At 42.0% G+C, this 23,841-nt stretch overlaps 1 protein-coding gene across 5 annotated transcripts in view; it reads left to right on the top strand.

Annotated features, from left to right (window-relative positions):
* KIF6 (kinesin family member 6) overlaps positions 1-23,841 on the top strand; it is a 307,218-nt gene that overhangs the window by 15,635 nt on the left and 267,742 nt on the right. For 4 of the 5 annotated variants that reach the window (XM_030557284.1, XM_030557282.1, XM_030557281.1 and 1 more), the window contains exon 4: positions 19,286-19,433. The exons of the other annotated variant lie outside the window; for it this stretch is intronic. In XM_030557284.1, the coding sequence (XP_030413144.1) occupies positions 19,286-19,433 (148 nt within the window). The remainder of the gene's footprint in view (positions 1-19,285; positions 19,434-23,841) is intronic. 5 annotated transcript variants of the gene reach the window in all.

Below are 23,841 nucleotides of genomic sequence, written 5' to 3'. Positions count from 1 at the left end.
TTGGCCCATGCTGATATATAAATCAGGAAGCCATCACAGAGAGATTTCTGAGCAACGATGGAGCCCTCTTGCTTGCTTCTGCTCCAGTCCATGCCTTGCTGTGAACCCCAGACTCCGGTTCTGATCCTTGCTTGACCTCAGCTCTGATACTTGCATCTTGTCTGCAACTTGGCACCTGCCCTGACTTCTGGCATCCTGGCCTGGCTTGGCCCCTGACTTTGCTACTTTTTTCCTGACGGCAACTTGGTACCCAGCCTGTGCACACAGGCCACTCACAGCCCAGTCCTGACACTGGTCCCAACAGTTTGCTGAGACCCTCTCCAGCGGTCCCATCCAACCCCTCCATATAAGATGGAAGGGAGGGCAACTCTCCAACCAGCAGTTCCCTGAGGGCCTGGGACCTGCAGAACCAAGTCACCCTTCTGCAGCTGAAGAACCTTGTGCTACAGACCCAAGCTATGCAGTTTGCAGCCCAATCACAGAACCTGCATGAGCATATAGCCCAGTTGCATGTCCAGGTGATACAGCTCACTGCCAAAGCACAGACCCTATGTGAACAGTTAGCATCTCGTAGGAGATGCAGCTACACTACCTGCCTCAGCAGACTACCCACTTCCTGAACAGGCTCCCATCTCCCAAACAGGCTCCCACATTGCTGCTGCCTGAATGGTTCTGAACCAATGCAGGCTGCTCTTCCTGCCCTGCCCCCAGATGTACCCCACAGACAAGATGAAGTGGGGCTAGCAGTTAGCTTCCTCATCAGCAAAGCACTCAACAGCGCTTCCTCCCATTAGAGTACAACAGCCCAGTGCTCTCTGACAGGGATGCCTTCCTACAAGCCTTCTTTGATGACCCATATCATGTCTGCTCTGCAGAGGCTGCCCTCCAGAATTTTCATTAGGGGCAAGGACCTCCTATGCTGCTCATTTCCAAAAGCTTGCTGTTGATGTATGGAATGGAATGAGGCAGCCCAATTACATCAACTCTGGTGAGGACTCAGTGCAGATGTAAAAGATGGTCTAGCCCACGTTGAAAACCTAACACCTCTAGAGGCATTTATTGATCTCCCCATGTCATCGAGTGGTGGCTGCATGAGCGAGAGTAAAGAAGTGACAGCCTGATACTCGCACATACTCCTGCTACACCAAAGTCTGTAGCACTGAGTCCTGCAACTGGGTCAGTGCAGGTCAAGCTGGATTACTGATGGCTGACTTGGGAGGAGAAAGAACATTGATTGCAGTTGAACCTCTGTTTTTACTGTGGGGAGCTAGGACATGGACTTGCCTCCTGTTCAGATTGAAAGAGCTTGGGAAATGGACTAGCCCACGCTCAGTTTGGGGGTACAGTCTGGGCATCATCAGAGTGCCATGCTCTGGAACCACCCCTTACCTTGAGAAGAACCTTACCTGGGAACAATGGGGTCTCCCAGCATTTCCAATTGCTTCTGCAATTGCAGATCTTGGGGGAGGTAAGACGGATTCCTCTGCAGTTGATGATGATAGACACTGTAGCTGCTGCCAACTTTATAGATGTTAAGGCAGCCCAAACACTCCAGATCCTTCTCTTGAGAAAACCCACACCATACATGGCTGAGACGATAGATGGATGGCTCCTATCATCAGAACTGGTGACTCAAGAGACCATCTCCCTACAGTCCATAGTGGAAAGGTACTGGGAAATAATATGCTTTGATGTGATCTGCTCTCCATTCTTCCCAGTAATGGGCATTCCTTGGTTGGAGTGGCATGACCTGTGTATCTCCTGGTGGTGGAGGAACATTATCTTTTCCTCTAAATATTGCCAGAAATCTTTCTTCTGACAAATCGACCAATCTCCATTGGAGTCACACCAACAAGATTGGACCAGCAACACCCTGAGGGATGGGGTGAGGGACAATATAAGAATTTGCTTGACTAAAACTTCAGACCATGGGAATTCCAGGCTGCTGACACTTCTGCAGGCTGGCTTTCCACTGGGGGACCCTGTAAAGCTAGATACTGCAGGAAGTATTGACAAGAGAGGCTGCAGTGGTGGTTCCTCACAGCCTATTGATTGGCCTATGCCGGTGTATAAACAAAGAATCCATCATAGGGAGCTGTCTGAGCAATGATGCAGACCAACTGCTTGCTTCCGCTCCAGTCCTTGCCTTGCTGTGAACCTCAGACTCTGGCTCCTGACCCTGGTTCAACCCTGTAGGGGACCCCGGAAGATACTGTTACGGTTTAGCTAGGGCTTGCGCTTTCTCAAGGAGAGGTTATTAGCGGACAGAAGTTGCTAGCAGCCGCTGCTTCTAACCGGTTAGAACTGCCTTGTGTGGGAAGCCCTGGTGTTTTGGGGAACTGCAGAAAGTCCCTGGCCCGAGGCCAGGGGAGGTGGCCGTTGCTGCTGGAAAGTCCCCCATTGCATATGTAAAGGCTGCTTTGCATGATATTAGCATGATGCTATAATTGCTAAGGGCTGGAGCTTGCGCTTTGGACTTCGCACCTGACCAAGCTGTTCGGACGTTGGACTCCCCAAGCCAGTGGCAGCAACGCGTGGAGTCCCTGTTGCGGGTGTGTCACTTAACCTTTATTAAAGCCAATTAACTCACCTGTGTGTGTGGGCCTCGTCCCTGCAGAGCATCCAGGCACGTAACAAACCCCAACTCCACCACTTGCCTTCTGTCTGCACCTCACCACCTGACCCTGAATTCCTGGCATCCTGACCCAACATGATCCCGACTCTGCTACTTGTCTCCTGACCTCAACTTGGTGACTGATCCTTGCACGCAGGTTGCCCACAGCCTGACCCTGACAATACTTCTCTATAGTCAAGCCTACTGTGGCAGGTTGGATCACAGAAACCCCCTTGGGAACTGCCAGCTGATGTGCCAACACTGCTTCTGCCCCTGCTTTCCCTGCTGGGATTCCAGCACCCTTTCTTGTTAAGCCAGACATGCCAGTCTGCTCCAGCACAGACCCAGGATCTGAACCATGTTCCCCAAAGCTTCAGACTTAACTGAAAGCATCTTAAGAAGTGTTCCTGTCTATAACACTCAGATGCCCAACTCCCATTGGGGTCCAAATCCCAAATAAATCCATTTTACCCTGTAAAGCGTATGCAGGGTAAACTCATAAATTGTTCACCCTCTATAACACTGATAGAGAGATATGCACAGCATTTGCCCCCCGCCCTCCAGGTATTAATACATACTCTGGATTAATTAATAAGTAAAAAGTGATTTATTAAATACAGAAAGTAGAATTTAAGTGGTTCCAAGTAATGACAGACAGAACAAAGTGAATTATCAAGTAAAATAAAATAAAACACACAAATCTGGTCTAATACAGTAAGAAAACTAAGTACAGACAAAAACCTCATTCTTAGAGGAATTCCAGTAAGCTTCCTTTTACAGACTTGTCTCCTTCTAGTCTGGGTCCAGCAATCACTCACACCCCTTGTATTTACTGTCCTTTGTTCCAGTTTCTTTCAGGTATCCTTGGGGGTGGAGAGGTTCTCTCTTGAGCCAGCTGAAGACAAAAAGGAGGGGTCTTCCAGGGGTTTAAGTAGACTTTCTCTTGTGGGTGGAGACCCCTTCCTCTCTCCTATGCAAAGTCCAGCTCCAAGATGGAGATTTGGAGTCACATGGGCAATTCACATGTCCATGCATGGCTGAGCTTCTTACCAGCCAAGTCACATGGGCAAGTCACATGTCCATGCATGGCTGAGCTTCTTACCAGCCAAGCTCCAATGTGGATTGGCATCTTCGAGTTCATTGTTGGCTTAAGTGGTTCTTGACTGGGCACTTAATTTGCATGTTCCTTTCTCAAGAAACTGACCAAATGCTTTACTCAGGCTACTTAGAAATCATGCAAGTACACAGCCAATATTCCTAACTTCAAGTACAGAAAGGAGACATGCATACAAATAGAAGGAATGTATTCAGTAGATCATAACCTTTACATAGATATGTTACATGGCATATATAGCGTAAAATATATTTGAGTTGTATCATATATACATTCATAAGCATATTCCAATGAAGCATTTTGGGGCACACCATCACACCTACTATTATCCATCAGGGCTTTCAGTCCTCCCACAGCACTTTGTCTCCTTACCTCAGTTTTCTTGATGTCAGGAAATGCTGTCACCACTTCAAAAATCTAAAAGATATAACCTTTTCCTCTCCATTTAAAGGAGAATCTAGCCAGAAACTAGCTGGGGGCTGAACACTTGCTTCACTTAAAATTTGTTTCAGAAAAACTAAGGTATAATCAGGTAACATTGCTTCCTCCCCACCCCTTAAGTTTCCAAGGGACATGAAATTCTGCTGGTTTTAAGGATCTTACTCTTAGAATCTAATGTTACGAAAATGAAGAATATATTTATTATGCATGGGTGCTTTCATTTTCTTGTAAAAGCCGCAAAGAGTCCTGTGCATCCGACGAAGTGGGTATTCACCCACGAAAGCTCATGCTCCAATACTTCTGTTAGTCTATAAGGTGCCACAGGACTCTTTGCTGCTTTTACAGATCCAGACTAACACGGCTACCCCTCTGATACTTCATTTTCTTGCAATTTTTGAGTATCTTCAGGCTCCTGTGATACTTACTAACAAAAGCATCTGGAAGGGCCAGTATTTCTGTAAACTAACAAACACAAAATGCTGTAAGATCAATAAGCCTTATGTTCAAATCAAACTCACAGATCCTATCTCTAGGTCTTTATGATCAATATTTCTGTAATCATCTCTATGTGAGCTTGCAACATTGTATTCAGTATCAATTACATGGATTTTCACTTTCTCAATAAACTCTGCTGTGGTCTTTCAATAGTAACCAATTCCTACATTCTTTACTAATCTAAACATACATGCACCTTTTCTAGACTTCATGATACAGCCTTTTAAAGTCCTATATGGTACACTGAATTTTGTGCCCATAGACCTCTACTTTTGAAGAATGATGCCATCTTTATTCTTGGAAGAGTACTGCCTGAAAAAATCCTCTTCAAGGGCTCAATTGGATAAAGTTGCCAATCAATCCCGCCTCCTACTGAAGTCAAACAAAAGAAAATTGAAGTTAATAGGAGAAGACTTTACTCATCACTTCTCCAGAGTGGGACCTAAGTGGGGAGTTTCTAATTTGGGCGGGGGGTTGGTTTTTTTTGTTTGTTTGTTTGTTTTCACAGAAGAGTCTGAGACAGATCTTATAGTTGAAATATTGCAGTTCGGAGAGCCAGTTTGTTGTATTCCTCAACAAAGTTAAATCTAACAGAAGAGCTAGCTCAGAATGTACTCATCAGAGTTCAAGCTCAAGAGTCCCTGCACTCTCTCTAACACTGAGCATAAGAAGCAAAAATACATTTCTGTGTCCTTAAACTTAAGATAGAGAAAATGCTCATCATAAATTAGAACAAAATGTAGTCATAAAAACAGCCACAATAAAACAACCTCAATCTGCTTTCAAGAAAGAGAAAGTGTATTTTTACTGTTTGCTGTTATTGGATTCTAAACTGCTCTTTATACTAACCCTTTAAATTTCGAAGAGGAAGTTACTAAGCTATATTCTAGAAGACCTCCAGAAATTGTCTACCCTGTATAGTTGTTTAACTTGAGTCATCCTAAACATTTGAAAACATTTGTTGGGCATATTTCCCAAATAAAGGGACTGAAGGTGGGGATCAGATAAATCAGTTGCTCTACCAAAAATACAAATACAGTAATATGTATGACAGCTATTTTCTATACAGATATCTAAATTGAGACCTTTAAGGAAATAATTTAGAAGTATGGTAAGAAATAGTCATTATTATTGCTAATTAGTATTATAACCCATCACCGTAATATCAAGACACTAAGAAAAGAAAAGAAATTGATAAAGGGTTTATATGAGATTTGTAAAACATTGTAAAAGAAAAAAAATATATACACAACCTTGCTGATCTTTGAATAAATTATTCAGATTAGTCCGTAACTGGAGAGGATAGTTTTCGTCCCTTTCATAAATCAATATGCTATTGTATGCACAGCATTTATTTTAATCTTCCAGTATTGGTAATTAGTCTTTTTGTACTGAACTTTTGGTGTCAACAATTGCTGAATTTTTCTCAACAGAGATTATTTTTTTAAAATAGTAGCTACTCTATAATTAAGTGATTTTTAAAATATTAAACCTTTGTTCCCATAAAAATGTTTTCTCAAAAATGTGTTTTTACAACAACTCTTATGAACTAAAAATCAGAAAAGTTAGGATATTGTAGCTCATTTTTTTTCAAGTCAAAAGTTTCTATTTTAGAGAAAATATATATACAATGCACAGCAACGAGCTGTATTCAGGTTACTTGCCAAAAGTTGAGTGAAATGTGTGAACAGTTGGTTTAGCTGAGGATCATTTACTTTATAAATGTTGTAATCTATTTTTCATGTTCTACAGTTCTGCATATAAAATTAAACACAAGTTGACATTCCATTATATTTTAAAGATGAAATTTACCAAATGTAGAAACTTGCCAGTACAGTACATTTTTCTTCATCTGATAATGTACACAGGTAAAAACTTATAATTTTTATGTTTAAAGTAGAATATGTATTTGAAAATGTAATTCAATATAGTTAGAACTAAAAAAACCCTGCTGCCTGTATCTTGTATCTCATCCTCAGAAAAAAGTAGGTGTTAAATTCTACATGGTTTTTCAAATTAGTAGTTGATAGTCAAAATATGTCACGAGGATATGTATTAGTAGTGCTGTAAATATAACAAAAGAACTTCTGATATACAGATATGTTTAATTACTGTAGTATGGTTAAAATACTTGACTATCAAAGTGTCTTGTGTGCTAATACATTCTTATACTTCATACATTTTTGACTTTATCCAAACCCCACGGAAGTCACTGAAAAGACTTTCATTGAGTTTAATGAGTTTTGACTCAGACTCTTGTTTAACGATAATTAGTAATTTAGAGATTTTCTTCCTCAAGGCATTTTCCAGACTGTGGCTGGTTACCTGAACACCATTTTGTGGCAAATATTGTAAGGAATATCTCAATTACTGACTACTGAGTCAGAGATGGAGATTTGTCCATAGCCATGGAGGGAGTCTGTGTCGGAGCTGGGACTAAAACTCATAACTCCTGGCTTCTGGTCCTGTCTTCAGGTCACTAGTCAATGCTTCCAGGCTTCCTGGGACCTGAATGAGTATAAACATCAATATGATTATGTTAATTTCATTAATTTTGATGCCAATCCCATGTATGTGTGCATAATTTGTCACATACCTTGGAAAAACTGTTACTTCAATTGTGCATAGTACAGTGAAGGCAGTCTGTACCCTTTTTATACCAAAAAACGTTGCTGACTCATTTTGTCAAGTCAAATATGAATTGCTAGGATTCCAAAAGTCAGCTTTAGTGGCTTATACAGTTAATCAGAAGGCAAGGATGTCATTCCATTGGTAAAATGTAACGAGAAAAATAGATTCATTTATAAAAGAGATAAGTCATTAGCCTAGAAATTGTATCACACATTCCTGTGACTTAATAAACTGAGTAATAGGACAACATAGACATGTGCCTGTGCTAAAATAATTACTGGGGATTAGGAAGTTATTTGGCTGAAACTCAGGGTACGTCTACACTACGGGATTATTTCGATTTTACATAAACCGGTTTTATAAAACAGATTGTATAAAGTCGAGTGCATGTGGCCACACTAAGCACATTAATTCAGTGGTGTGCGTCCGTGGTCCGAGGCTAGTGTCGATTTCCGGAGCGTTGCACTGTGGGTAGCTATTCCATAGCTATCCCATAGTTCCCGCAGTCTCCCCTGCCCCTTAGAATTCTGGGTTGAGAGCCCAGTGGCTGCTGGGGCAAAAATCATTGTCGCGGGTGGTTCTGGGTAAATGTCATCAGTCATTCCTTCCTCTGGGAAAGCAACAACAGACAATCATTTCACGCCCTTTTCCCCTGGATTGCCCTGGCAGACGCCATAGCACGGCAACCATGGAGCCCATTCAGCGTTTTTTTTTACAGTCACCATATGTGTACTGGATGCCGCGGACAGAGGCGATACTCCAGTGCTACACAGCAGCATTCATTTGCTTTTGCATGATAGCAGAGATGGTTACCAGTCGTTCTGTACCGTCTGCTGCCAGTGTAATTTGGCAATGAGATGACGGTTATCTGTCCTTCTGTGCTGTCTGCTGCTATCATGGGTGCCCCTGGCTGAGATCGGCCGGGGGCGCAAAAGCAAAACTGGGAATGACTCCCCGAGTCAATCCCTCCTTTATGGTTTCTAAAAATAGTCAGTCCTGCCTAGAATATGGGGCAAATGTACTAGAGAAGCAGTGTATCAGAGAGTACAGGTGCTCCGTGTCAGATCCCGCAGAAATGATGGGCTACATGCCATTCACGGGGGGTGCCCCTGCAACAACCCCACCCGTTGCTTCCCTTCTCCCCCAACCTTCCTGGACTACCGTGGCAGTGTCCCTGCCATTTGTGTCATGAAGAAATAAAGAATGCAGGAATAAGAAAGACTGAGTTTTTGGTGACATAAAATGAGGGGGAGGCAGCCTCCCGGTGCTATGACATTAAGCAGTGTGGGGGAGAGGAGCCCAGCATCCCACTGCTATGATAGTCCAGGCAGTACAGAATCTTTTCTTTTCACATGAAAGGGAGGGGGCTGATTGAAGCTCAGCCCCCCAGTTGCTATGATGAAGACGGTTACCAGCCGTTCTGTACCATCTACTGGGAATGACTGGGAGTCATTCCTATTTTTACCCAGGCGCCCCCGGCCGACCTCACCTGAGGCAAGCCAGGAGCACTCACGGGCTGATGGTGATGACGGATATCAGTCATATTGTACCGTCTGCCACCAGGGAGGGGAGAGGAGCAGATACTGCTCTTTGCTGCTGCAGCATCGGGTCTACGAGCAGCATTCAGTAGACATAGGGTGACACTGAAAGAAGTCAAGAAATGATTTCTTTCCCTTTTCTTTCATGGGGGGTGGGGGGTGGGGAGGAGTAAATTGACGAGCTATTCCCTGAACCACACCGGACAATGTGTTTGAACCTACAGGCATTGGGAGCTCAGCCAAGAATGCAAATAGTTTTCGGAGACTGCTGTGGACTGTGGGATAGCTGGAGTCCTCAGTACCCCCTTCCTCCCTCCATGAGCTTCCATTTCAGTCTCTGGCTTCCCGTTACGCTTGTCACGCAGCACTGTGTAGCCTGTAGATTTTTTTTTAAAATGCTTTGGCATTTCGTCTTCTGTAACGGAGCTTTGATAGAACAGATTTGTCTCCCCATACAGCAATCAGATTCAGTATCTCCCGTACGGTCCCTGCTGGAGCTCTTTTTGGATTTGGGACTGCATTGCCACCCATGCTGATCAGAGCTCCAAGCTGGGCAAACAGGAAATGAAAATCAAAATTTCGCGGGGCTTTTCCTGTTTACCTGGCCACTGCATCCGAGGTGAGATTGCTGTCCAGAGCGGTCACAGTGGTACACTGTGGGATACCGCCCGGAAGCCAATACCGTCGATTTGCGGCCACACTAACCCTAATCCGATATGGTAATACCGATTTTAGCGCTACTCCTCTCGTCGGGGAGGAGTACAGAAACCGATTTAAAGAGCCCTTTATATCGATATAAAGGGCCTCGTAGTGTGGACGGGTACAGCGTTAAATCGGTTTAACGCTGCTAAAATCGGTTTAAACGCGTAGTGTAGACCAGGCCTCAGGCTGCTAATCCAATAAAATGGGTGTATTCATGCTAACAATGCCCCCTCCTGAATTGCTTTATTGGTACTATTTTTTTTCCAGTGTCTTATATCCATGATGAATATTTGTTATTATTTTCTGCAACTTTGGATTGTTGGATGGTATGAACTGTTTACAGCTGAGCTGCTTAGTTCATAAACATTTATTTAACTCTTTAAAGTGTTCATTGGATAACCATGATGGTTCCTCGAGCCAGTGATTTGCTTTATAATGGCCTTTCCTCCTAATCTGATAAAAACAAGCAATCTTCAATTATCAAAATCAAACACAGTATTGTGTGTGTTTATATATAAGAAATATATATACACACGCGCACACACACACATATTATATATAACATTCAAATAATTTATGTAGGAACCATGAAACAAAAAGTGTTGATGGCACTTTTTTTGTTTTGTTTTTGTATTAAATACAGCCATATAATATGGGTTCACATCATATCATGTGACTAAGTAGGGGTGGGCAGACTTTTTGGCCCGAGGGCCACATCGGAGAATAGAAAGTGTATGGCAGGCCATGAATGCTCACAAAATTGGGGTTGGGTGCGGGAGGGGATGCGCGTTCTGGGGTGGGTCTGGGGATGAGGAGTTGGGGGTGTAGAAGGGTGCTCTGGGATGGGACCAAGGGGTTTGGAGGGAGGGAGGGGGATCAGGGCTGGAGCAGGAGTGTGGGAAGGGGTGCAGGTTCCGGCTGGGGGTGCGGGCTCTGGGGTGGGGCTGGGGATGAGAGGTTTGGGGTGCAGGAGGGTGCTCCGGGCTGGGATATAGGGGTTTGGAGAGTGAGAGGGGGATCAGGGTTGGGGCATGGGGAGAGGCTCGGGGGTGCAGGCTCCAAGCGACACTTACTTCAAGTGGCTTCCAGAAGCAGTGGCATGTTTCTTCTCCGGTTCCTATGCGGAGGTGCAGCCAGGCGGCTCTGCGCGCTGCCCCATCCGCAAGCACTGCCCTGCAGCTCCCTTTGGCATGCGTAGGAGCTGGAGCAAAGCCATGCCGCAGCTTTCAGGAGCCACGTGGTGTGGACCCCGATCCTGCGCCCCAGTTGAAGCGCTGTAGCAGGGCCAAGCTGTGTGGTCCGGCCCCTGACCCAGTGCCCCAGCCGGAGCGGGACCAAGCCACGTGGTCCAGCCCCCAACCCAGCGTCCTAGCCAGAGCGGGTCCAACCTGCGTGGTCCGGCTCCTGACCCAGCACCCTGGACATAGCACCGGAGTGAGGCTGAGCTGCATGGTGCAGCTCCCAACCCAGCACCCCAGCCGGAGTGGAGCCGACCCATGTGGTGCAGAGTGGGGTCAAGCCAGTGGTACAGCCCCAACCCAGCGCCCCGGCCAGAGCGGAGTCGAGCCACGTGGTACAGCCTCAACCCAGCTCCCCGGCCAGAGCGGGGCCGAGCCACGTGGTACAGCCCCGACCCAGCGTCCCGGCCAGAGCGGGACTGAGCTGCTGACGCTGCCCCCGACCAAGTGCCACGGCCGAAGTGTGGCTAAGCCACATGCTCATGGTCCGGCTTGAAACGGCCCCTTGGGCCCAGGGTCCCACCCACCGACTAAATAGATTTTCAATGTAAATTAAATGTATATTCTGTGATGCGAAATTAATTGTTATACAGCTCTGACAAACAAAATTATTTTTACTGTTGCCAAACCCAAACACTGAAAAATCGTGACATATTAAAGAAAATATACATTTTGATTTCTTTTGGTTCTGAGTCTTTAGGAGGCACTTAGGTCACATTTCCAAGCTTTTTCTCTGTAACCATGAGGCCTAGAAACTTTTTTTTTTTTTAATTAAAGCTGATAGTCTCATGTAGTCACTGTATTCTGGGAACTAGGGCTTCAAGGAAAACACCCATCATGTGAGACTCCTCATAAAATTATGAGAGTGGGCATCACAGATGTAGAGGACCACATTGTGATAGCCTTTTACAAACATATTGGATGTTTCTCTAAAATATATTCTCTGGGAAATATTTTGTGGACGTTCTATGGACTGTGTTATATAGGAGGTCAGATTGGATGATCACAATGCTTCCTTCTGGCATATGAATCTATACATAAATAAGAAAGTCCTTGCCCCAGAGTGCTCAATCTAGAATAATGACAAGAAATGAATACTGTTTCATATTCTAAATGAGATTGCAAAAGAGAAATTTAAGCGGTTTGTGTTTAGCAATAGAAGCAAAATCAACTTAATGCTTCATTTATTTGCTGAGTAATTGTTATAAAGTCCTTTGTCATGACCACTGTCTGCATTTGTTTAGTTGAATTAAATAGGGGCCGAAACCTTACACAGATAAAATTCCCATTGAAATCAGTGGGAACTTTGCTTGAGTGAGGACTGCAGGATTTGATCTTTGGTGAATAAAACAGTGTTTTCTGTTCTTATGTAAATCAAAAGAAATGTATCTCTCAATTCTACAAATAAATGCTATTACATTTTAGCCTGCAAGTAAAATTTATCTTATCATAAAAAAAAACTGCTTGGAAATAGAGAAATTTACAAATTTAGACATATTTAGGTCATCCCATTTTACAATATTTTTCATTTTCTGTAGACTTTGTTGTTCTGAACTTGATATTTATTATTGAGGAGAGATGGCCCTCCAAAAACTTGGAAAATCATAAACATCAGTAATTTTGTTAAAGTATACTGGAGACAGATCTCTTCAGAAACATCCCAGCCAATCTGCTTGGAATTAGTCCATGAGCTTCTGAACATGAAGTCATGCAACATTTCATAAACTCACTAAAGATCATTTCAGCAAGACCTCATCTCTTGGATAATGTGTCTTTGATGTGTTTTGTTTGAAGTAGTTAAGAGACAATTCATTGAACAAAGCATCTTTTTAACCATGCCAAAGCTCAACTGCCCAAGAGAAAAATGTGCAGGGTTTTCTGGTGATTCTGATGCCACTTTAAAATTTGGAAGGTGTGAGTGTAACGGTGAAGAAATACTACTTATGTCTGTTCTCCACATATGAATATTTCAAAATCTAAGTGAAAATTCAATTGATTACCAGGCCAGTCTATCTAGTTCAGGATTAATTATCTAGACAAAGCTTTGAGGGCTAGAATAATTGAAGTTAATGCCAGGAGATACACATTACATGTCCCTGTGCTAGCCTACCTTCCTGCAAAATCGGATATTCGCTCCAAGGGAGGTCTTTTGGTGTTTCCCTACTGTTTTCCCTTGATGTTTCTACTACTTTTGGAGACAGCTTTAGTTTGTGGCTGAGGTCTTCAGGCGTCCCTCTGGTGGAACTTCTGAGGAAATCCATCTTGGCTGTGCCCCCTTCCCAGATAACACTATCACATTTTTGGGTTGCAGAGTCTATCTACAGCCACCACCTTTGAAGTTGAATGAGATGTTGTGGTTACTTTTTAGGGATAGACCCACAAAAGGACTAAATATTTCAACACCTACCTTTTAGGTGCCTTGGCACCCAGTAGCATCCACAGACCCAAGTTAACATGTTCATACTGCAGTACGCAGACCTTCTGACCTATATCCACACTGCTAAAATGACAGGACTTAATTTCAGAGTTCCAGCAGGACTCATGCTCTGACCCAGCACCATTAGTAGGTCCTGGGACCTGGATTCTGAGTGCTTGCTGATCTGAGTCGAACTGATTTTTGTGTGGGCAGAAGGGGGTTCGGGCTCAGACCTGAGTCAGAGCATGGGCATAGAGTGCATTGTTTACATACAAAGACCTTTCATCTGCACTAACACTAAGTGTGGCCTTCTTTTCTTTAGAAAGTTGTACACTAACTGGCACAGTACTGCTGAAATGTTTAGAGAAGCAGTCTCCCTCTTACCTATTTTTCTTTAACTAAATAAATTGTGTACCTTAATGTTGAAAAAATAAATTTCATACCTTGGGCTTTTCAAGTATTCCATGTTCAGCAAATAACCATTTATTTTGCCCATCTTCTAAGTGCCCATATACAAGCTTATACAGCTACAGTTTAAATGTAGAATTTGCTCTCTGAAGAACAAACTGAAACAAGATGCAGGTTAAGTAAGCAATTTGGGAATTGATTTTTACTTTGAAAATGAACATGCAGCGTTTTTAAATGAACAAAGATCAAGTTTGATCCCTAAGTAGCATTTATTATGTTAACAATTACTAGGTCAGATTCATTGCCAAATTACACTGCAGTCTCATCAATGTCAATAGTTCTTATTTAGCAGGAGTATGGGTTAGCAAGATAAGACCTATATCCTATAGTTCCTTATAGATCTTAAATAATGCAGAGAAATAATTGGCCACATTTTCAAAAGTGTCCTTGACTGTTACTCACACATTTGAGTGTACCAAGGTTTTGTATGCAAAATTATCACTTCCAGGTTCAGGGGGGACCTGGATGCACAGGGGCTTGTTGGGGGGTTCTGGGTGCAACAGGGAATGGGACCCTGCCTGGGGGTTCAGGTGAAAGGTGGTTGAGGCTCAGTGGGCAAGTCTGAGTGTGGGGGGATAGAGCTCAGCTGGGGATTTCTGGGGAGATCAGTGGGAGGGATCCAGATGCTGGGGAAGTGGGGCTCAGTGGGATGGGGATCCAGGTGCATCTGGTTGGGGCTCGGTGGGGTGGGGATCTGGGTGCTCGTTGGTGTGGTCCAGGTGCAGAGGGAGTGGGGCTTGTCAGGTGGGTTCTGGGTGGCAAGGGCGTGAGGCTCAGCGGGAGGGTCTGGGTTTGAGGGGGTCTGAATGCACGGGGGTTGGGCAGATGGGGGAGCAGCTCCCTGTAAAGTGATCCCTCCCTCTGCAGCTGAGGAGTGATGGGTTCAGAAAGCGCAAGTGGGAAGCGGGGGGATGTTTGCAGAGCTTTTTACAGCTGGGGGAGAAATCTGGGGATGGGTCTGACATGCCATGCAGGGAAAGAAGAAGAGGAAGTCCCGTCCTCTCCCACCCAGCTGGGACTAGCAGCTGAGTCTGGCACAGGGTAGGAGTCACCAGCCAGTCTTCCTCAGTTCTGCCCCCTGTCCCACAGTGATTTACTTCTCTGCCGGCTGCCCTGGGCACCCAAAACATACTGTTGGGGAGGGTCGTATGACTGCTCTTGTGGCTTCCCTTTGCTTCCCCATCAGAAAGTCATTTTTCTGTGGGGAAGCAAAGAAATCTGTGGGGTACATAAATTTTGTGCATGTGCAGTGGTGCATAATTCCCCCAGGAGTGAAAAAGACACCAGGGGAAGATAATACTATAAGGCTAAGTGTGACCATATTCAGAATTCACTGCAAATTACACCTTTTTGCAGACGCCTCAGCACAATAACGGAAGTTATGGAACTACAACAACTGTGAAGAAGAACAGGAAAAAAAAGGAAGATCAGTAAGATCCCAAACCTAGAAGAGGCAAGAAGCAGATTCACTTAAGGGCAGCTCTGTGATTCACCATTATTGTATTGTGCACTCAGATACTGTGTTGATAGGTACTCTGCCTATTCCTAGAGTAGATGGATCGGGCATTTTCTAACCTTGATGCTGTTTGTATTGGCTTTTTTACATCTGGAAGCTAAAATCCAGCTATTCCCTGACTTCATGGGGTATTTTTGGTCATTAGGAGCAGATGTTGGCTGTAGTTGCTGTCAATATACTTCTGCTTTTTTTTTTCTTTGATATCCTAGTGTAGTGGATTAAACCGAGCAATTTGGCAATGTCTCAGATTTTCAAATAAGCTTCATTAAATTGGAGACCCTTTGCATCTCTCATGGTGCCAGACCAGCAGCCTATCTATACATGGTCCCTTCCTCTTAGACAAAGAAGAAACATTTTTCTTGTCTTGGCTTATCACTTTATCTGTAAACAAAAAATGCACAAGGATATTTTTGTCCTTTTTCCGTTATGCGAGGTTGGTAGGGTCTTTAGACTAAATAAATTAAATCTACTTTTGTGGTCTGATAAATCTTATCAGGAGGATAATTCTTCCCTAATTAATTTATCCCTTTTATTGCTCCCTTTGAATTTATTGTAAGAGGAGTTTGAATTGTGGAAAAACAGTTTATGAGATGTATAAATCTAGGCAAGTCTTTATAAACTACAGTTGCTGAAAGGAAAAAGAGGAATTTTGTATTCCCGAATCCAGAGATTTTTTTAATCTGTCCTGTCAAATATTGAGTCCTAGTTCAATTGGCCATGTGAATATTGTAGTAAAAAGTAGGCTGAATACTTACCCAGTTTCTATTTTTAACTACTTTTGGGTGATTGTTTCCAATTATCTGTTTTACAGAAAAGTGAAAATACAAAGTAATGACCATAATTTCTGCCTTGGGTATTTATATCTTATCACCATAGAATATAGGAGCTGATATACAGCAGGTAGCAAAGTACTTGTTTTCCAGGAATATTCTGGGGCAGTTTACTATAATTAATCTGAAATGAAGTTAAAAATGGCAAAAATAGTCTTAAGTCTTTACCCCCAAGATGAATTGGACAAATAAAACATATAACTAATATACCCAGTAAAATCAATACAGATTTTAAAAATGTATACATGAAATTAAGAAAAGAAAAGCATAATACATACATCTATATACCTACGTATATATTATCTCAGGGAAGTCTAGGCAAATAACCAAAACTTGTATTTATATCTCAGACATTCCCTCCTCAAGGTCTTATTTAACAAAAAGTATGAATCTCTGCCGGTAAGTAGTGAAGGAATGGTTGCCAGGTATTAATAAAAAAACCACTAGCCATATTTTCATATACAAATAGTTCCATCAAACTATAGCACCTTATCAGTAATGAAATCCAGACTACCATAGGTAAAGGGAATGCTCTTTGTTCATTGCATTAAAACTATCTCTCTCTGCAAACAAAGCCAAGACCAGAAATCTTCAAATACATGCTCTCATATCATGTAAATGATCTAAATTCATTAATAAAAAATGTCTCAGTTGATCACGGAAGTGGGATGACACACAGCTCCATCTGTCCTTCACAATATACAGCAATATCACTGTCCTCATGATTGTCCAGTGCTTGATCAAAAATCAATTTATGGATGAAGAACAGTTGGTTGAAGTTATAGTCAAATATGACAGAGGTTATTGTGGTTGGCAGACGAGTTTCCAGCCACAGTGCAGTCTCCCGGTCAAATCATTTTGCAATTTGGGAATGTTCCTGGATTCATGAGTGATGTGTTCTGCCATTGACAGTTAACTAGGAGATTGTGTGCCATCATTGGGCTCTTGGATTCATCACTAACCTAAACTCTCACATAGCAGTGTTCACATTCTATCATCTACATTTACCTAGGAGAGTGCATCCTAACTTTTCAAAAGGTGATCCAGCCTTATTAATATGTGCCTTGACTACCTCTTAGTGGGACAACAGCAGTGCCGTCTACCTGAGCATGGAACAGTAATTCCAGGGTAAATTACAATTAGTACAGAGTTCAGCAGTGCACCTCCATAGCAACACAGGCTTCTGGAAGTATGCAAGGTCTGTTGTCATCTCACTACACTGAGTTCCCCTAAAATACTGTGTCGAATTCAAATTTCAGTCCTTATCTTTAAGATTTTTAAGGGTCTGAGCCCAGGCTTACCTTAAAGATTGCCTAAAGTTCCAGAATGAGGACCATCATCAAGAAATCTGCTCCTCTGGCACAATAAAACTGTCTATCACAACCTTTTAGGGTGGTGTGCTGAGTCTTCATTTATTCACTCTGATTTAAGGTTTTGCATGCCAGTAATACAATTGAACATTTTTAGACGGTATCTTTCTATAAGTCTATAATATATAACTAAATTATTGTTGTATGTAAAGTAAATAACATTTTAAAAATGTTTAAGAAGCTTCATTTAAAATTAAATTAAAATGCAGAGCCCCCCAGGACCGGTGGCCAGGACCCAGGCAGTGTGAGTGCCACTGAAAATCAGCTTGCCATAGATTGCCTACCCCTGGTCTATCATAATGGTAACTTTCATTTAGGCAGGAGACAAGAGCCTTCTTTGTAGCCAGTTCAAGACCGTGGAAAGAACTCCCTTAGGATCCATGAACCACCATAACACTCATCACTTTTCATTCCAATTGCAAAATTGACCTACTCTTCACTCATAAAAATAAATAACATAAGCAATTTTTTAAAAAAATCCACGCAGTTTCCTCCATGGGGAAAGGAAGGGAAAAAGAGATACTGACCCATGACTACTGCTAGTCATGTCACAATGCACTTCTGGAAGGTACTAAGATACCTTGGTGAATGACACAGTATAAGAACCTGAGTAGAATAGAATCTATTAACTGTTTTCCGATTCGTTACTGTTTCCCCAAAGTTTTGGACATACTTACTTTCCCTAAGAGAGTGTCCATATGTGTCACTGGATCTGCTTTTACATCTAGATTAGTTTGCTCAAGAGAAACTTGTAAAAACAAAGGACCATCTTGTGCTGTATGTGGGGCGATACCATAATGATGAGCATTATTAGAAATATTAATGGGTTTGACACTGAATTTCAATTTATGGAATTTCCTGTACATTGTTCAGTTGGGGAGAAGTGGGGAGAGTAAGCTTAGCCTTCCAAATATGTGGATGTTGTAAGGAGCATGAGGAAAACCCAGGTACCTCAGGCCACCTGTGGAGGACTGAGTTATGATGAGTGGGACACTTCAGTGCCTCCACATTATTTCATGGGTTCCTTTCCCTTCCAGGGCAGCAAAACTGTCTTAATTGCCTCACAGTATAGCCAGCAAGGCATCTAGCTTGCTCCCAAATTGATGCTATGCTACTGGGCTACCAGATCATGAATTTAATTCTTCTGATAACCTTCCAACATTTTTTTTAAAAGACCAGTCTCTGTGGTAAGCACTCATTAAAAGTGCAGATTGATATTTCTGGAGGCTTATGTTTCTTATTTATGCACATATAAAGCACAGTGCAGACAGCAGCAATGGGATCTTTAAACACGTTGGCGCCTCAATGTGCTTTAGCCCTGACTTTGTGCGACCTCGTCTAAGGATAAGAGGGCAACTGGCGTTTTGGCTTCTCTGCTGAGACCATCAACAAGATTAATAGGGATGGTTGTTATTTTTTTGTGATTTGCACTTTTCCACTAGAAACTGGACTGGGACCATCAAACTCACTTCACATAGGCTACTGAATGGCTATCATGTGCTGCCTATTTTAGTCACCACCAAGCGACCGGATTCAGGATGGGTTGGATTAGAGATTAAAGATTCTCTATAGCCCATTACCAGCTTTTCATTTGCACTTATATACTATGGTGATAGGCACACTAAAAGTATATACATAATGATAAACTTTGTTAGAATCTAACGGTAACTCTGATATTAATTATGGAATGAGTCAGAACATGATTGCTTTCTATTCAAGTCATGAAAATCTTGAAACTCCATCTGATCTAAAATAAATTTGTTAGAGCCTGATCCAAATGCTCACTGAAGACAGTTGATACATTCCCATTGACTACAATGGGCATTGGATCATGTTCTTGATGAAGCTATAAGAGATAACCATGGAAAAGGTACTGCATGCAACATGTGTTATCTATTTCTTCATTTTTTAGTGCTCTAGCAGGATATAATGGCACTATCTTTGCATATGGACAGACGGGCAGTGGCAAGACTTTTACCATCACTGGGGGAGCAGAGCGTTATAGTGATCGGGGCATCATTCCCAGGACTCTGTCTTACATTTTTCAGCAGTTGGAGAAGGTACAGATCTTTGTCCTTTCATTTTCTTTAAAAAAAAGTCTGATTTACTAATACTGCATTGAATCACAGGAAACAATCTTAGTGGTAATGCTACAATAAGTCCTAACTTAAACCCACCAAACAAAAGAAATGCATATTAGTGGTGAAATCTAGTCTGACACTAGCCTTTCCATAAAGTCAGCATGAGTGGTGGAAGACCAGGTTGTTGCTAGGCACTGAAAAATAGTGGACACTATTGGAATTATTCCAATTTCTTGAGAGTACCACATTCAGGCTCGCCCAGGGTGGTGTTTGATCCAATACTTGGCTGTGACAGCATCAACTGTATTATGCCTATGATAAGAGTTGCAATGCACAGATGAAATATGAAAATTCATAATCCTATATAACATTAGGCCAAGAAGACCAAATAAAAGATTGACCATCAACCAGTATTTTCACCCATCATTTGAACTACCTTGCTTTTTGTATGTTTGAGTGAAGCTCATAATATTAACTTTATGCAGTACAGTATTTGTAAAATTCATAATACAACTTGATTTTCCTGGATAAACTTTATTGACAGTCTTTAAAAAAAAAATCAGGTTATTTAACAAGATTATTTTACTAGATTGTACTAATCCATGTTAATTGCATCGTCACAGTATAGTATGGCCACTTAAATATCACAGATCCATAATCACAACTATTTAATAAAATATTGTGGGAAAATAGTTTCAAATTTCAATATCTCAGCCAGTTTAATTTTTCAAAAGCAAAGACATCCAAACCACAATAATCCTTTTTGTATGTGTGTCTCTTCTTTAACTTTAAATATATATGTAATATACTTATACATGCTAATATGAATAAGAGGCTCATTCGCTGACTGAAGTCTGGCATAGAGTGGGCAGACATTATGTAAGTTTCTCGGCATAGCTACACATGTATGCCACATGAACAAGTAAAGCTGTAAATAGTAAAAAGATGTGATGAAAGTTTTTGCCCATAATGCGTTTTTCTCATGATGCACTTGTATGCCATCTGTTACATATTTAACTTTTTAATAATGTCTTTAGATCTGCTTTAAAAGGTATATAGGCCTAAAAGACTAGTTAAAAATTGTCTGTAGAATACTTTCAAAGGTAGTAAATTGTACTCATAGGGCCAGTTTTGCAGATGTTCCACATGTAGCACTTCTGTTGAAGCTTGTGGAAGTTCTTTGTGTGAAGAGACCATGGATTTGGTTTCAGTGTAAGACAAAAAGTGGTTAATATTAAATAATGAAAGGTTTACACAATTTCTCCATCTCTTCCCTGTGCCCTTACTTTGGAGTCTCCTTCTGATTCACCACTCCTACTCTACCCCTTTTTCTAACCTTACCTGTTACTCCATTTCTGCCCCTCAGGACAATAATTCTCAGACAAAAACTACATTAAGATGGAGTTACATCTGAGAGCACATATTAAATAGTTAAGGTGAAATACATTACAGAAATGTTGTACTTATTTGAAAACCTATTGTTTATAAATCCAGTTAATTCAGAGTTAAGGTTAAATTTAAAAGAAATCTAGCCATGTCAAGTTATTGAAAATTGGTTGGGCCACCCAAGTAACATTACCTTCGCCCCATAGAGACAACATGAAGGGACAAAAAGAAGCAATCTAATATGTCTTTAAAAATCAACATAATATAATCTGCAGTCACAAAAACTTAATCATATGGTTTTGCATAGTGTCACTGCAGAGTGAAGTTAAGGTTGTTTGGGTGCCCTAACTGTGCATTTCTGTTTGGATTTCTTTTAAGTTTAACCTTAACTGAATTTCCTGGGTTTATAATGTGTTCTTTTGGGATTAAGTACAACATCCATGTAATGTGTCAATGTAAACTATTTATATTGTTATGTATTATTTGTATTGTGGTAGCAAGTAGAGTTCTCAATCAGGTAGCAGACTCCCACTCTACTAGGCTCTGTAGAACCGTAACACAAGGGCAGCCCACACCCCGAGGAGTTTGCAATCACAGTAAATATACTCTATAAATGATATGTACTTTCAACTGTCATTTAATCTTAATGTAGTATTTTCTACTAGTATACATGGGTTTCTAAATTTAAAATTTCATATAGGATCACTAAACAAGAAATGCAAAGAATGTTACCAAGTGATATTTTCAATGATTTTAAGATCTTAACCTTAAACAATTTTTTTTTAAATTTAAATTTTATGGCCAGTTTCACCTGTACACTTGGCTACTTATGCACAAGGCAGCAGTGCATGGCAGCGACAGCATACTTGCCAGTCCAGCTGGGTTTACAGCTGCTTTGTTTTTCCTAGTGCATCACAAAGAAGCTGGAGTGTGTGTATACCTTAGTTTTCCTCTGCCTCCTTCACTCACAGCTTTCCTCTGCACATGCATGTGGACAGTTCTTGTGGAATGCTCTGTAAAGAGCATTATTCTTCATCCTCTGCTGAAGAAGAAACATTCATTTATGAAGAATAACAAGCTCATTCATCTGCCCATAATTAAAAATCTTCCATTGTAGTGTATGCACAAGATTTGAGTGAGTTTGAACGACATGGGAGGTTTGATGCATCTGCCTTGTTCTGTTGTTAAGTTCATTCAGGACAACAACAACAAAAACAGTCTGACAGTAATGTCTACTTTTTTTTAAAGAAGCCATATTAAAATTAATTTTAACTCCTAAATTATGTAAGTGATTTACTTGTAAATTCATAGAAATATCATTCTATATTTAAAAAGTAGGTGCTGTAATTTTGGGGGGGGGACACGAAATGCTGTATTTTTCATACATAGAGGTTGAGTCGTTGCTTTTAAGTGCAAAAACACTACTCAGTCTTAATTATGGAGTACAATTGATATGTCTAATAATTCTTGCCAGTATTTAGTTCTTCTATACTACTTTTTCATCCCTAGATCTTAAACTGCTTTACAAAGGAGGTTAAGCACCATTTTCTGCATGTTACAGATGAAGAAACACAGGCACTTATGAATTATGCAAGATACTCCGTTTGTTAATGGTGGGTTTGTGGGAAATCACTAGGCTGGAAGCCTTGCAGTATATTTCACTTGTGACCAAAGAAAGTTGGAAGCTTGCCTCCATAGCCAAAGGCATTATGCCACCTGTTTGTATTTTAGTAAGAAAAAGTTGCCAAATTTAATTCTTGTTAATTTTGGTACTTTTTTTTTAAAATCTTGCCTGAGCTTTTATGCCATAAATCAGCCTTGCATACATTTTTACAGAGGAGTTAAAATTTGAAATGCTATGTATATAGTATAATGGAAATGCTTGCTGATTAACTGAGGAACATGAATGATGTCAATAATGCCTGAAGCTCTTGAGTCTCCCTGTGGCAGTTCTGAAGGGGCCTTCCTAATTTTTTTAGTGTGAAATTCATATCTCTCTTCACAAAGTATGAATATTCAGTCTTTTTGCAGGGAACTAAGCATGTGTTGGTGGAAATAGATCCCAAGACCCTGCTAGTAGGCCAATTCCTCCAATTTGCAGGCTTGCTGTGGAGTTGCTACTGTTCCAGCCTAGGATGAGTTTTGGACCTGTAACAGGGCGTATCAGGGCCCCCCTTGGTCCTGCCCGTGCTCTGCTCCGCTCAACAATCACTCAGAGACCTTCTGGATCAGCAGTCACCAGTGCAGTTTATTTACATAGTGCAAACCCACCACCTCTCACTACATATTGCTGGAGGTCCCAACTTTAGGGGCTTCTCTTTCTTGTAGCCCGGAGGGGAGAGCTACCCCTCTCCTTCCACTTTCTGGTTTCTCCTCCCACCACCTTTGCTTCTTTCCTTCCTCTGTGCCTATATATAGCCCCAGGCTAATCAGGCTGGCAGCTGTTCCAGCTCTGCCAATCAATCTCAGGTTCCTCTGGTTAGCTCCAATTCACCTCCCTTACTTGGAGCTGGAGTGACAGAAGGCTGGCTCAGCAGTTCCTAGTCAGCACCTGTCACACACTTCATCCCCCCTGCCGCTTACTGAACCGCCAAGTTCATCCGTACTCATCCCCTCTTCTCTCTACCGGATGGGGCAGTGTGGGAGAGTTCTTCTTCCACCTTCTGGTGACTCTTGGGATCTTCCTTGTGGGGTTCCCATATCCCCCACCTGCAGAAGTTACATGGTGTAGGGGGTTGATGCCCCCATAGGTCTACCACTGCCCACAGGTCTTCATACCATTCACACGTCCATGAGTGTCTCCCCCTCTTTTTCCTCTTTCCCTTCTGGCAGGGTTTCAGGGTTGATCTTTATCTTCCCCTGGACACCCAGGGCCTCCAATTCTGCAAGCCCAGCACATGGGGCTTGTGTCTCTTCTCCTTGGGTCACATTGAAGGGAGCTCCATTGGGCCTTTCTCCTCTGGGAGGGGTCCTGGGCTGGATGCTTCTCCTTCCCTGTTCC

Source organism: Gopherus evgoodei, chromosome 3, assembly GCF_007399415.2.
Source record: "Gopherus evgoodei ecotype Sinaloan lineage chromosome 3, rGopEvg1_v1.p, whole genome shotgun sequence".
In the NCBI taxonomy this organism is placed as follows: Eukaryota; Metazoa; Chordata; order Testudines; family Testudinidae; genus Gopherus; species Gopherus evgoodei.
This window is presented reverse-complemented; position numbering and strand designations above follow the sequence as displayed.